At 34.6% G+C, this 15,141-nt stretch overlaps 1 protein-coding gene across 9 annotated transcripts in view; it reads right to left on the reverse strand.

The window, feature by feature from the left end:
* Nucleotides 1-15,141, reverse strand: part of LYPLAL1 (lysophospholipase like 1) — a 127,741-nt gene that overhangs the window by 96,122 nt on the left and 16,478 nt on the right. For all 9 annotated transcript variants that reach the window (XR_008994966.1, XR_008994967.1, XM_057495118.1 and 6 more), the window contains exon 3: nt 7,706-7,875. Coding sequence is in view for 7 of the 9 variants with exons in the window: in XM_057495118.1 (XP_057351101.1) it covers nt 7,706-7,875 (170 nt within the window). In the remaining 2 variants the exon portion in view is untranslated. The remainder of the gene's footprint in view (nt 1-7,705; nt 7,876-15,141) is intronic.

Consider the following 15,141-nt stretch of genomic DNA (forward strand, 5'->3'; position numbering starts at 1 on the left):
TATTGAAATTAGTTCTCTAGATTTTGAAACCCTATGGGTAAGAAACAGTCCTTTCTTCAATCATTACACTTTGATTGAGAGTTTATGATGAGCTAAGCAGTGTCTCCACCCACTTGGCCCACACATGCTAATGAGCTGGCTTCACCATTTTACATGCCCAGTGGTGAGTACAGAGCACATTAGTGGCAATTTAATAAAAGTTTAATTGAATTTTTAGAATCCATATAAGATCAAAGTAATAAAAATTTATGAACATCTTTTAGATTTATCATATTTAAAGACACACAAGACATTTTCTAATTTAATGTTTGGTGGGAAGAGGACCATGAGGCTGAAAATGAGGGCAGCAGTTCTAACCCTGCCAGTGACATTCCAGTTGAGAGTCTTTGGGTGAGTTATTTAAAATCCAGGAGCTCATTTCCAGTAAAACTAGATAGCTGGACTAGATGTTATATAGGATTTCCATCAAGTTTTTAAATCTATTTACAAATGCTTAATAATCACGCAAAAGTCAAGACATGGGAAAATCAAACAGCAAGGACTTACAAAATTTGCAGAGTTATTGTAAATATAGAAGTCTACTTTAAGTTTAGCAACAAGAATTCAATCAGGGATTTTGTTTCCTTTGGGTAAATTACTGGGTCATATGGTGTTTCTAAGTTTTTTGAGGACCATACTTTCCATAGTGACTGTACCAATTTATATTCCCACCAACAGTGTAGGAGGGCACCCTGCTCTCCACATTCTCACTAACACTTGTTATTTCTTGTCTTTTGAACAGTGGTCATTCTAACTAGGAATCTACCCGAAGAAAACAAAATCCTTGATTCAGAAAGATATATGCACCACTGTGTTAATTGAAAAATTATTTACAATAGGCAAGACATGGCAGCAACAAAAATGTCTATCAACAGATGAATGGATAAAGCTGTGGTACAGGTACACATGTAATATTATTCAGCCATAAAAAAGAAAGGAATCTTGCCACTTGAGATAAAATGGAAGGACCTAGAGGATATTATGCTAAATGAAATAAGTCAGGCAGATAGAGAAAGACAAATACCATATGATTTCACTTATTTGTGGAATCTAAAAACAAAAGAAAATGAACAAAACAGCAGTAGAATCAGAGACACTGAGAAGTGACTAGTGGCCAGGGGAAGCGTGGGTGGATGGTAGGGAGGGTGAGGGAGATCAAGAGGCACAATCTCAATCAAAATACAAATTGGTCACAGGGACGGAAGTGCAGCATGGAGAATCATAGCCAGCGGTTCTGCAACATCTTTCAAGTTGACAGTACTTCATTAGTTGGGATGAAAACTTAATAAGGTATGCTAACTGTTTAACCACTGTCGTATACTTGAAACTAATATAATATTGTGTATCAACTATGCTTCAATAATAAAAAGAATCCATACCTCTCAAAATATAATTTTCACTTTCATTAAAGTTCACAAAATCAATTTTAGCAAATGCTTCCTTCCTTCATCTCTTCTGATCTCTTCTTTTCCCCATTTACTTATCAAATGAATTGAAGGTTGCTTACAATGAAACATACTTTAACAATAAAATGGCTCTCTAAAATGAGGATAAAATGTGAGGGAGAGATGGGGTCCTCGGGGAAAGAACAAGACATAGAGAATGAAAGAGAATGAGAGGAACAAACCATAATATGGGGGGGGCAGTAATTAGGGGTAAACTGGACATTTAACTGCTTCCCTGCAGCAAGTCAATATTCTTGAACAGAAGGAATCATGCCAGATCATACTAGAAACTTTTCCTAGCACTGAATTCCTAGGTGGAATTTACCAAGTACATCTTTATTAAACATGAAACTCAAAATCAGACATTGTACATACAGGTACTTCTGCTATTGACTCTTTTATAAAAAGTCTGGGCACAGAGACTTAATATTCACTAGACTGTAAGGTTCACGTTAGCAGGGAGTTATGTCTGTTTCACTCACTGATGCATTATTCTCTGTATGCTTAGAACAGTGCCTGGCACATACTAGGTGCTTAATAAATATTTTGTTGAATAAATGAGCAAACGCTGGTTGTAGTTCCATAAGACTGTTCACTGTAAGGAGATAAGTCTATACATTCAGGAAATGTAGCTTTCTGAGCTGACTTGATATAAGCAAAGCTTAGAAAATGTAGAAGTAAATGGTTAGTGTGCTCCAGACCAATGACTCATAAATCTGGCTCCTGAAAGATTCCCAGATTCAGCCTCAGACCCATTAACACAATCTCAAAGCACATGTCTAATTTTTTTAAAAGCCCTTAAACCCATAAATCAAATATATAAGAATCACAGTCTTAGAAAAATGCCAATAACTGCAAGGCAGACAATCAAAATTAAGTATAATGGGCAAGAACAGAAAGTGAAAATAAGGTAATAATTTTTTTTAAATCCATGTTATAGATACCAAGGCTGTAGGAACAAAGATTTTCTTTTTTGGAGAAATTCAAGAGCTTGAATTATGTTTTTCCCCAAACACACCTATGGGACATATTAAATGTGACTGAGGAACTTAATGTTTAATTTTACTTAATTTTAATTAGTTTAAGTTCAAATAGTTATATGTGGCTAAGGGCTATCACATTGGATAATGAAGTTCTAGATAAATCTAAGCTCTCCAATGACTGAACAAAGCTTCAAAATTCCTAGGTGGGGCAAAAAAAAGTTTCAAGGAAAGGTAATATTGAGGATAAGATTAAATGTGATGTCTTAATGTGATAAAGATTTTTCTAAAAACCCTATCACAAGATAAAATGTGAAAATAGATTAATAAGCAAAAACATATTAAAAAATGATTTGAAAAGCATACCTATCGAAAAAATTGAGAAATATTAAATTCCCCCAACCATCACTTCATTTTCATTGACCAGGGTAACCTAATCACTTTTTGTGGTTTCAGAGCCCCCTTCATGGGGCCAGCCTAACAACAAAATACTAATAAAGAAAACATTTTTCTCACATATGAGATACCATTATGAATGAACATAAATACATCCTGCAGACATTTAACCTCATGTTCAATTCTTGTAATTTACAATGAAGAAGGACATACTCATTGAAATCTTATTATTTAAGGATTTAATCTAAGTCCTTCATCCATTTATAATCTTGTGAGGTAATCTGCAATTTCTCACCAGCCGTCTTCGACAATACAATCACCTTTAGCATCGGACACTACTATGAAAAGGGACATTGTGCATTTTTTTCTCATAGAAGAAAATTTAACACAAAGGACTATTATTTGAATTCGAGTTCCATCTAAATGTCTAAAATGAAATATAAAACATACTGTTCATAAGTAAATACCAAATAGTAAACTCATTGTAGGTTACAGTTATAATATATATTTATGGCTGCTGGCGAAGTATTAAAACGTCAAGAGTTAATGTTTTAACATACATTTAAGATTAACAAGCTGAAGAGAACATGTTAAAAAATAATAAACCTAGCTTTTATGAACTCTTTAAATAAAACAGAAACAATGTATAAAATCTATACTGAGAAAACTAAGTTAACCTATCTGAAAAAATCCAGAGGAAGAAAAACTACTTAAAATTCACATTTACTACCAACTGAATAGGATTTTAAAATATAATAAATCTATTTTCCCTCCAAATTTCAAAAATTCTTCCATTTAATTTATGTATTTTAATTATTCCTCAGACTGAACTGTGATAAGGTCTCAAAGGCTTGCAAATATATATTTATTTGTGTATTTTCTCTCCTATAAAATATACAGGATAAATAAAATACTTATCAATCTTCTATGAAAAGTTGTTAGAACACCATTCTCAAGCCTTTAAAGTTCTGGCAATTGCTGAAGAAACATAAGTTGTTTAATTCAGACATTCATTATGTTAAAAGAATGGGGATAAAAGGACACAAAAATCTCAATCATAATATAAATTGGTCATGGGGATGGAAGTGCAGCATGGCGAATATAACCAATGGTTCTGTAACATCTTTCTAGGTTGACAGTAACTGCAAACAGCTGGGGTGAGGATTTAACAATACCTGTAACTGCTGAACCACTGTGTTGTATACTTGAAGCAAATATAATATTGTGTATCAACTATACTTAAATAAAAAAAAAAAGAATCTTATCATTCCCAAGTTGTAGCTCTATGAAAGAGCTTCAGAAGAAACCTGGATAAGGTCGAGACTCTGGTGCTAGGCTACATCTTACTAATTCCAACTATCCCTTCATCTTTATTCTAAATTTCATCATAAAATTAGTATATTAATATTATGCCCACCATGTGAAATGTTTCAACCCTACAGAAATAAAGAAATGAGTCATCCAAAATTTTACTACTCATGCATAATTCTGATGTTTTTAAAAATTCACTTTAACAATTAAACACTCTACAATGAGCAATTTATTGCCTTACTTGGCCTTTCATCTAATGCTGATTTGAAATTCTTTCAGAATTACAAAACTTTGTAATTAATTTTTACTCATTGAAAACAAACTAAGTGCCCTGTATATATATATATATACATACAGTATTTAATGGTTATATAATATTCAATTATATTAATAGACTATAATTCCCTTAACCATTTCCCCCATGACAGGTATTTAGAGTATTCATGTAAATTACTTAGGTATAATTCCAGAAGCACCGAATTCTGATCTCCCTGGTTCAAAATTCTGATAGTATGTCATATTACCAAAATTCTTATATCTGGTCTTATCACCTGTCAGTTCTATACATCCTAGATCAAAGTTAAACCTAAATTATATCAATTTCTCTTAACAACAAATTATCACCACCTAGTGGCAAAAAAAGGAATCTCATTCTGGTAGGAAGTCTTGACTAAGTCAATGGATCTGGGTTCTAGTCCCAACTCTGTTTTAGTAACTGCAATAGTAACTAGCCAATAATCTCTTTGAATTTTAGTTTCTTTATATCTGAAATGAGAATAATTTCCTATTTTGCCTCTTACCAGGCTCAAGAGAGATACTGCATATTAAAACAGCTTGTACAATTTAAACACTGTAAATTAATAACCACTTTTTGTTTACTTATTTTTAGCAAACATTTTTCAAGACAGTATTCAGTGAGAATATATAATAAGATGGACATTCTAATAGAGGTGGTAGAAATATCAAATGATACAACCGTTCATGAAATGGATCTGACAGTATATATTGAGTCTTAAAAATATTCAGTTAAATGGAAGAATCAAGGGCTCAGAAATAAAGTAAATCATTTTATTAAAAAATTTTATTTTTAATAAGAATTATACTCCAAATTAAAAAGAAAATCTCTTAAAATTCTCATTACCTCTCTGACCTTACAATAATCCACAGTCTTTTTTGAAAGATGAATGAGACAAGGTAACTGATGGATCTGGGGAAGGCGAGGGGTGGAGACGGAAGGAGAGATGAGTATATGGCAGTTATAAGTCAATGTGATAAATTCTGTAAAACTTGCACATTAAGAGTACTAATTAGAATATTTGCTGTATTTTTATGCATGAAGATTTTATAATTTTATTTTAAAGCAATTCTTACCCTATGTTTTCCTACTGTCATTACTTCAGGATCTCGTTACCTTATAAGGATATAGTCAGTAACTGGTTTTCCCATACCCAACTTCACATATCTTCACTTAACTTCTGCCAGATTTTCCTAAAGCATAGTTTGATTTAACTATATGACTCAGAGACCTTCTCTAACCAACCCTCACCAATTATCTACAGAATAAAGGATAAAAGAGCACCCCAAAAGAATTTATTGAGAGTCTAGAATGAGTCAAGTGTTTAGCAAACATCATCTCCCAGTAAAACAGATACTGGGTAATTATCCCCACTTTATAGATGAGGTGGCAGAAATTCAGTGTAGACAATTAAGTGAACCAGTGAGGCAGTGAGTGGTACACTTTAGATTTGAACTCATTTTTGTCACTACGTCATGATGCAATTCTGTCCCTTAGTCCAGGTATCAGAGTCAACAGGGCACTTTCCAGTCAAACAACAAACTTTCTGCTAAAGCTGTTAATATCCAGACTGATGAAAACAACATGAACTATTTTTTCTATTTCTATTTACTGTTCCTATCATTCTTCATGCTTAAACCTCCACATTACAAGTAAAATTTTATTTATTTGTGCATCAGAAAATCTCAAATGCCATTGGTATCTTCCTATTAAACTCTTCGAACAGCCTATAATATATATAATCTATTGTCTAAATTTTGTGGTACTTGATTACTTAATCATCAATTCACTGATCCAGGCATGCCTTTCATTATAAATTTCCTAAGCATTTGCTCTGCGCCAGGAATTGTGATGGGTTCTGGGAAATAAGAATAAATATACATGATCATTTTCTTTGCAGAGCTGTTAGTTACACTGCTTTAGGGTATTCATCACAGGCTTACTGTATGACATTACACTTTCTATTTTAAGTACCTCATGGGCTCTTAGGTTGTAAGCAATTGTCAGACAGATCCTGTTTTATTTATCTATACGTCCCTTTAGGCATCTCACATATTTCCTGGCACACAGCAGGAACTTAGAAAATATTTGTTCAGTGATTGATTGAATGCCGGAATCTGTCATACATTCACACATTTTGAATTCTATCTTACAACTATTTTATAATCCCTAAGACTGAGTTGGGTGCTCTCCCAGTACACCTCCCAGTACTATAGGTCTAATAGCGCAGCAGTACTCATGCGCACTATAGTGCTAATGTTCTACATTTCTGTCAGAGGTAAACAGAGGTGTTAAAAACAGATACAAAGAAACATAGAAGTAGAGTTAAATAAAGATGAGGAAACCCAGGCAGCTGATGTTCTTAGGCCGGAGGGCACACTGTTTCTAATGAACAAAAGTGGAAGTTGAAGGTAAAGCAGAAAAGAGTGGATTCTATTCATTTTACTATGCTGCCTCTCAACTTAATGAACAGCTCAGTACTTCAATAAACAAAAAGGAAGTTTTATAAATTTAACCAAATCCTGTTTATATAGGATTTCATTGTAAATTTTAATGTTATTTAGAACATGACAGAGATATTTACTTTGCTTTATTATTTATTTCATCACTAAATACAACTCATTATAGTTATAACTGAAAATAAAACTGCTTCCCCAAAAAATATCCTGTACCATCTACATTCTACCCAGCCAATCTCATTTTTATATGTATTACAAGGAAGACATTTTAATAATTTACATGTTAATGATTACAGAAAGAGAAAAGGGTATTCAATAAAAAAGCTTATAAAAAGGAACATTATGTCTTGGGAACAGAGATTGCTAGGGACAACATGTTTAATAAAAGTACATAAATACCTTATTTAGTGTTTAATATTAAATGTAAAATTTAATTTTATATTTGAATGTGTACTCCATCTTAATTATGGCAATAGTAGGTTAAACATATTAATAAAATTTAAACTAATTAAAATAAGATGTCTTAAAGACTGAAATACTCTCAATTGAAAATTAAATATGGAATTCTCAAATTATGTTTCATTAAAAAGAAAATGAATTAAAGTGTTATGAGATGTTGTTTATAATTCTAATTCTAATGTCCTTGAAACCCTTAATAAAAGTTTATTTCTCTCAACAGGTTAAATGATACACAGGTGTTTCTAAATAATATTCCAAATAAAGTTCAATGTACAGAATTAGATAAAAGTGAAAAAAAATACCAACATTTGAAGGTCTTACCTACTAATACCCTGTTCTTCTTGATGCCACTTCTTACTTCATCATCAATCAAATCTGTAAGCACTTGACACATTAGATCGATTGATTCAAGGTGTTCTGGGCATTCATTAGATATTTTAAATCTGTCAAACCAAACATTGGAGATTCCTCCTTTCATAGGAGTATAGGGCCTGTTTAAAACCGAAAAGAGAAGAAACAGAGATAAAGGATTAAAGAAAAGAAAGGAAAAAGGAATGATATTAAAATAGATATTTTAATTTGTAAACATTAGCGCTTTGAAGAAATAATTCCAATTTTCTCCAAGTTTTATAAGTTAAAGAATTTATTTAAAAGCATTCCCATGCAGGAGGATTCTGGGAAGATGGCAGAGTAAACAGAGCCTGAATCTACCTTCTCCCACCTACACACCAAGAACACAGACCGAAGCAAACACCTGCTGGACAGACAAAGTAACTGCAGAGCCTCGCCCCAGCACAGCACCAGCACCGGGGAAGGGGAGGGATCCTGCTCCCACAGCGAGTGCAGACTCTCTGCTCTAGTGCGAGAGAAAAGCCGAGCAGTTTATGATTCAACTACACTGGAAGTGAAAGAACCCAAGTTTCAGGACTAAAATACCTGCCGTATGGCAAGGAAACTGGGAAGCAGTCTGGGATCTGAGGAGCTGGCCAGCCCACTGTTTGCTTTCCTTCCTCACTGCAGTGAGGCCAAGAGCAGGATCTGGGGGCACACACCAATCTTAGACTTGGTCTGGACAGCCCCCCGAACCCTGCCTACATCCAGGAGCACTCAGAAGATCCAGCAGTCCCACTTTGCTGCCTGCTGTCATCCACCAGCCTACGCCCAATCAGTGGAACCAGAAATTTCCCGGCCCATAGGGAGGGAGCATGATTCTGTAGGCCAGTCAGTGCTGCTGAGGCAACACCCCAAAGCAGCCTGGAGCATGCATCTGCTGCTAGGGAACACACATGTGGCCCGACTAAGGCCGCCAGTGGGACACAAAGGGTGCTGATGTGGGGATTCCCTGGAGCAGCCCAGAGCACAGAGGGGCTGTGGGAGAAGGTACACAGAGCCCAAGTCCATGCTGCCAACAGGACTCAGCAGGTGCCTGACGTGGGATTCTCTAGAATGGCCCAAAGTGCACACATGGGCCTCTGGGCAAGAAGTAACCAGGGACTCAGCTGGAGCCAATCTGGGAGTTGCCTGGAGTGCAGCCCTGACCTGCTGCTGGCCCACCACTCTACCCCCACCAGTGCAGAAACTGCAGTTGTTCACCTAGGTTCCCCTCCAATGGGTCCCCAGAAAGGTGTCCCTGGGAGCATGCCCTGGGAGCCCCAGAACCAGGAAAGACAGTCCTACATCCACTAGGCCTACAGCTTGCCAAACCACAGGCACAGAAGTCTACACAGGGGACCCCCTGACACAAGGCAAATCCTTCGAGTCTGGGAGAGTGGTTCTTCTCAACTAGTTCATAGAATCAAGCACAGAAAGTCATACAAAATTAGGAGACAGAGGAATATACTCCAAAAGACAGAACAAGAAAAAAAATTAATGAAATAGTTAATCAATCTACCTGATAAGGTGCTTAAAGCAATGGTTATAAAGATGCTCACTGGACTTAGAAAACCCAAACTGGGCTTTGATAAACAAATGGAAAGTCTAAAAAACAACCATCAGAGATGAAGAATTCAGTAGGTGGAATAAAAAGCACTGGAGGGAATGAACATCAGACTAGATAATGCAGAAGAAAGGACCAGTGACTTGGAAGACAGAGTAGAGCAAACCACTCAAGCTAAACAGCAGAAGGAAGGAAGAATTAAAAGAAATGAAGACAGGGTAAGAGAGCTCTGGGACATCATCAGACATCCTAACATCTTCATTATGGGAATCCCAGAAGCAAAAAAGAGAGACAGAAAGGTGCAGAAAAAATTGTTTGAAGAGATAATAGCTGAAAACTTCCCTAACATGGGGAAGGAAACAGTCTACCAGGTCCAGCAAGAACAGAGAGCCCCAAACAAGACGAAGCCAAGGAGGTCGGCATGAAGACACATCATAATTAAATTTTTTTTTTCTTCCCAGCAGAAACTCTATAGGCCAGAATGGAATGCCATGATATATTCAAAGTGTTGAATGGAAAAAAACCCTAACCAAGAATATTCTAACAAGGTTATCATTCAGAATTGAAGAAGAAAGATCTTCACAGATAAACATAAGTTAAAAGAGTTCACTGCTACTAAACCAGCCTTACAAGAAATGTTAAAGGAACTTCTTTAAGAGGAAAAGACAAGACCCTAATTAGAAGCAAATTTAAGAAAGGAAAAATTTTCCACTGGTAAATAACAAATAGCAGAGGTAGTAGATTAATTACTTAAAAGCTAGTATGGAGGTCAAAAAGACAAAAGTAGTAAAAGCAATTACATCTAAAAATTAGTTAAGAGAAAATAAAATGGTGTAAAAGAAGATACTATATACATAAAACACACAGGAGTAATAAGTGTAGTGCTATTAGAATGTGCTCAAACTTAAGTGACCATCAGCTTAATATAGATTATATTCACAGGACGTCATGCGAGAATCCTACACTAACCACAAACCAGAAGCTTATAATAGGTACACAAAAAGAGAAGGGAACCTAACCATAACACTAAAGAAAGTCATAAAATACAAGACAAGATAGCAAGAGAGGAAGAAAGGATCAGAGAATGACAAAAACCACCAGGAAACATTTAACAAAATGGCAATAAGTACATACAGTATCAATAATTACTTTAAAGGTAAATTGACTAAATGCGCCAATGAAAAGACATAGGGTGACTGAATGGATACCTATGTATTTGCTGCCTATAAGAGACTCACTTAAGACTTAAAGACACTGACAGGGAAACTGAAAGAGTGGAAAAACATGTATGTCAGTTGTAATACATCTGACAAAAGAGACTTCAAAACAAAGAAACAGAGACAAAGAAGGACATTACATAATGATAAATGGATCAGACCACCAAGAGGATGTAACAATCATAAACATCTAGGCACCCAACACAGAAACACCTAAATTTATAAAACAAATACTAACAGACCTAAAGCAGAAATTGACAGCAACGTAACAGCAGAGGACTTTAACACCCCACTTACATCAATGGATAGACCATCCAACAGAAAATTACATTACATAATGATAAATGGATCATCTGACAGAATGGTATGTAAGCAGGGGTGTTGAATAACACATTAGACCAATAACTTAACAGATATATACAGAACATTCTACTCCAAAGCAACGGAACATTCTTCTTAAGAGCATATGGAACATTCTCCAAAACAGATCATATTAGGACATAAAACAAGACTCAACAAACTTAAGAAGACTAAAATTGAATCAAGTATCTTCTCAGACCACAATGGTATGAAAATAAAAATAAATTACAAGAAAATAAAACTGGAGAAAACACAAACACATGGGGGCTAAACATGCTTCAAATAATCAATGCATCAAGGAACATATCAAAGAGAAAATCAAACAATACATGGAGACAAATGAAAACAAAAACACAATAGTTCAAAATATGTGGGATGCATCAAAAGTGGTTTTAGGAGGGAAGTTTATAGCAAAACAGGCCTATCTCAAGAAAAAAGAACAATCCCAAATAAACAATCTAACCTTAAAACTAAAGGAACTAGAAAAAAGAACAAAGCCCAAGGTTAGTAGGAGAAGGAACATAATAAAGCTCAGAGTAGATTAAATAAATAAAATAGAGATGGAGAAAACAGAGAAAAAAAAAAATCAATGAAACCAAAAGCTGGTTCCTTGAGAAGATAACAAAATAGACAAACCCTCAGGCAAACTTATCAAGAAGAAAAAAAAAAAGGACAAAATAAATAAAACCAGAACTAAAAACGGAGAAGTTACAACTGACACCACAGAAATTCAAAGAATTATAAGAGAATTCTATGAAAAATTATATGCCAATAAATTGGACAACCTAGAAGAAATGGATAAATTCCTAGAAACATACAATCTTCCAAGACTGATCCAGGAAGAAACAGAAAATCTGAATAGACCAAATACTAGTAAGGAAATTGAACTGATAATCAAAACACTTCCAACTAACAAAAATCCAAGACCAGATGCCTTATGGGTGAAGTCTACCAAACATTAAGATGAGCTAATACCTATCCTTCTTAAAGTATTCCAAAAAATACAAAAGGATGGAATACTTCCAAACTCATTCTACAAAGGCACTATTATTTAATACCAAACCAAAGACACTAAAGAAAAAGGAAAACCACACCAATATTCCTGATGAACATAGGTGCAAAATCCCTTGACAAAATATTAGCAAACCAAATTCAAAAATACATCAAAAGAACCATCCATCATAATGAAGTGTGATCTATTCCAGGGATGTATGGATATTACAATATTCCTAAATCAATCAATATATTACACCACATTAACAAAAGGAAGGATAAAAACTACATTATCATCTCAGTAGATTCTGAAAAAGCATTTGACAAAATTCGACATACATTCATGACAAAAACTCTCAAAAAGTAGGTACAGAGGGAACATAACTAAACATAATAAAGGCCATATATGACAAACCCACAGTTCTCATTATATATGGTGAAAAGCTGCAAGTTTCTCCTCTAAGATCAGGAACAAGACAAGGATGCCCATTCTCACCACTTTTATTCAACACAGTACTGGAAGTCCTAGCTGCAGCAATCAGACAAGAAAAAGGAATAAAAGGCATCTAAATTGGTAAGGAAGAGGTAAAACTATCACTATTTGCAGATGACATGATCCTATACATAGAAAACCCTAAAGCCTCCACCAAAAACCTATTAGAACTAATTAATGAATTCAATAAAGTTGCAGGATACAAAATCAATATACAAAAATCTGTTGCATTTCTACATGCTAATAACAAACTAGCAGAAAGAGAAATCAGGAAAACAACTACATTACATATGCATTAAAAAGAATACCTAGGAATAAACCTAACCAAGGAGATGAAAGACCTGTATTCTGAAATCTGTAAGACACTAATGAAAGGAACTGAAGACACAAACAAATGGAAAGCTATCCCATGTCATGGATAAAAATTAATATTGGTAAAATGGCCAAAGCAACTTACACAATCAATGCAATCTCCATCAAAATATCAATGGCATTTTTCAATGAACTAGAGCCAAGAATCCTAAAATTTATATGGAACCACAAAAGACCCAGAATAGCCAAAGCAATCTTGAGAAAGAACAAATCCAGAGATATGCTCTCTGATTTCAAGCTATGCTACAAAGCTACAGTGATTAAAACTGAATAGATACGTAGATCAATGGAACAGAATAGGGAGCAGAGAAATAAACCCACACATATATGGCCAATTAATATATGACAAAGGAGGCAAGAATATACAATGGGAAAAAGTCTCTTCAATAAATGGTGTTGGGAAAACTGGATAGCTACATGCACGAGCATGAAACTGGATCAATATTTTATACCATACATAAAAGTAAACTCTAAATGGATTAAAGATCAAAGTATAAGACACAAAACCATAAAACACTTAGAAGAAAACACAGGTAAGAACCCTATGAATATTAGCATGAGAATTGTTTTCTGGGTACATATCCCTGGGCAAGGGAAACAAAAGCAAAAATAAACAAGTGGGTCTACGTAACACTAAAAAGCTTCTGCACAGCACAGGAAATGATCAACAAAACAAACAGGCAACCTACTGTATGGGAGAATATATTTGCAAATGATGTATCTGATAAGGGGTTAATATCCAAAATATATAAAGAACTCATACAACTCAACACCAGAAATACCAAATAATCCAAATAAAAAATGAACAGAGGACCCGAAAAGACATTTTTCCAAAGACATACAGATGGCCAATAGATACATGAAAAGATGCTTAACATTACTAATTACCAGGGAAATTCAAATCAAAACCACAATGAGCTATCATCTCACACCAGTCAGAATGGCTGCTATCCAAAAGACAAGAAATAAGAAGTGTTGGCAAGGATGTGCAGAAAAGGGAACTCTTTTACACTCTTGGTGGGAATGTAAACTGGTCCAGCCATTGTGGAAAGCAGTAAGGAGATTCCTCAAAAAGCTAAAAATAGAAATACCCTGCGATCCAGCAATTCCAATTCTCAGTATATACCCAAAGAAAATAAAATCACTAATTCAAAAAGATATATGCACACCTATGTTCACTGCAGCAGTATTTACAAAAGTGAAGAAATGGAAGCAACCCAAGTGCCCAATGACAGATGAGTGGATAAAGATGTACATACAGACAACGGAATAGTAGTCAGCCATGAAAAAGAGGAAACCGTGCCATTTGAATGTTGATGGACTTAGAGGATATCATGCTAAGTGAAATAAGTCAAAGTTAGAGAAAGTCAAATACCATATAATTTTATTTATATGTTGAATCTAAACAAAACAAACAAAAAGACCCATAAATACTGACAACGGACTATTGGTTGCCATGGGGAGGGGGTGGGAGATGGTGAAATAGGTGTGGGGGATAAAGAGGCACAAATTTCAAATCATAAATTATTCATAGAATGGAAGTACAACATGGAGAATATAACCAATGACATTGTGGTATCTTGGTATGGTAATGGGGTAACTACACTTACCATGGCAACAAACACTTAGTAATGTATATAATTGTCAAGTCACTATGTTGTACATCTGAAACCAATATAACATTGCATGTCAACTATATTCCACTAAAAAATAAAAATTGAACAGTTCACCAAAAAGAAAAAGAAGCATCATGTGTATTGTATTAACTAACTTATACTGGTTTCATTAACAATTACTAATGCCAATTCTTTAGTCAAATTCAAAATCATTAGTAGATTCAAAGATTTTCCAGAAAATCCCCATAAAAAGGAAATTGTACATGTTAATATATATATTACATATATGGTTTTTCCTCTGCTCAACTGAAATTACTGACCAATCAGGTTTACTATTTTTAAAAAATTTATTTGACTTACTTTAATCCTTTTTCCCCCTCTAATGTAAGAATCAATATTCACAGCTAAGTAAAAAATGTTTGTCCACACAAAAAATTCAGTACCTTAAGAACAAAAAAATGATTCACCAAAATACTTCTGAGTCAATAATTTCAGGGTTTTTTTTGTTTATCACATCCAAATTGATTATACTTAGGATGGGGGTTTCAGTTATTTATTTTTTTAGCAAGGGTTGAAACTTTTATCATCTCAGGAACCTTAAAAGGAGAGTGTTTAATGGGATAAAATGATCTTTGGAAGCACTCACCATACAGACATTCATACCGTTTGCATCATTTGGGTCTCAATTTGGGTGCTGTTGGACTTAAAATGTTTTATGTGATAAGATGCTCTGAATGGGGTGTCTTTTTGAACAAGCCTGATCTTATAAG

Source organism: Manis pentadactyla, chromosome 19 (assembly GCF_030020395.1).
Source record: "Manis pentadactyla isolate mManPen7 chromosome 19, mManPen7.hap1, whole genome shotgun sequence".
Taxonomy (NCBI): domain Eukaryota; kingdom Metazoa; phylum Chordata; class Mammalia; order Pholidota; family Manidae; genus Manis; species Manis pentadactyla.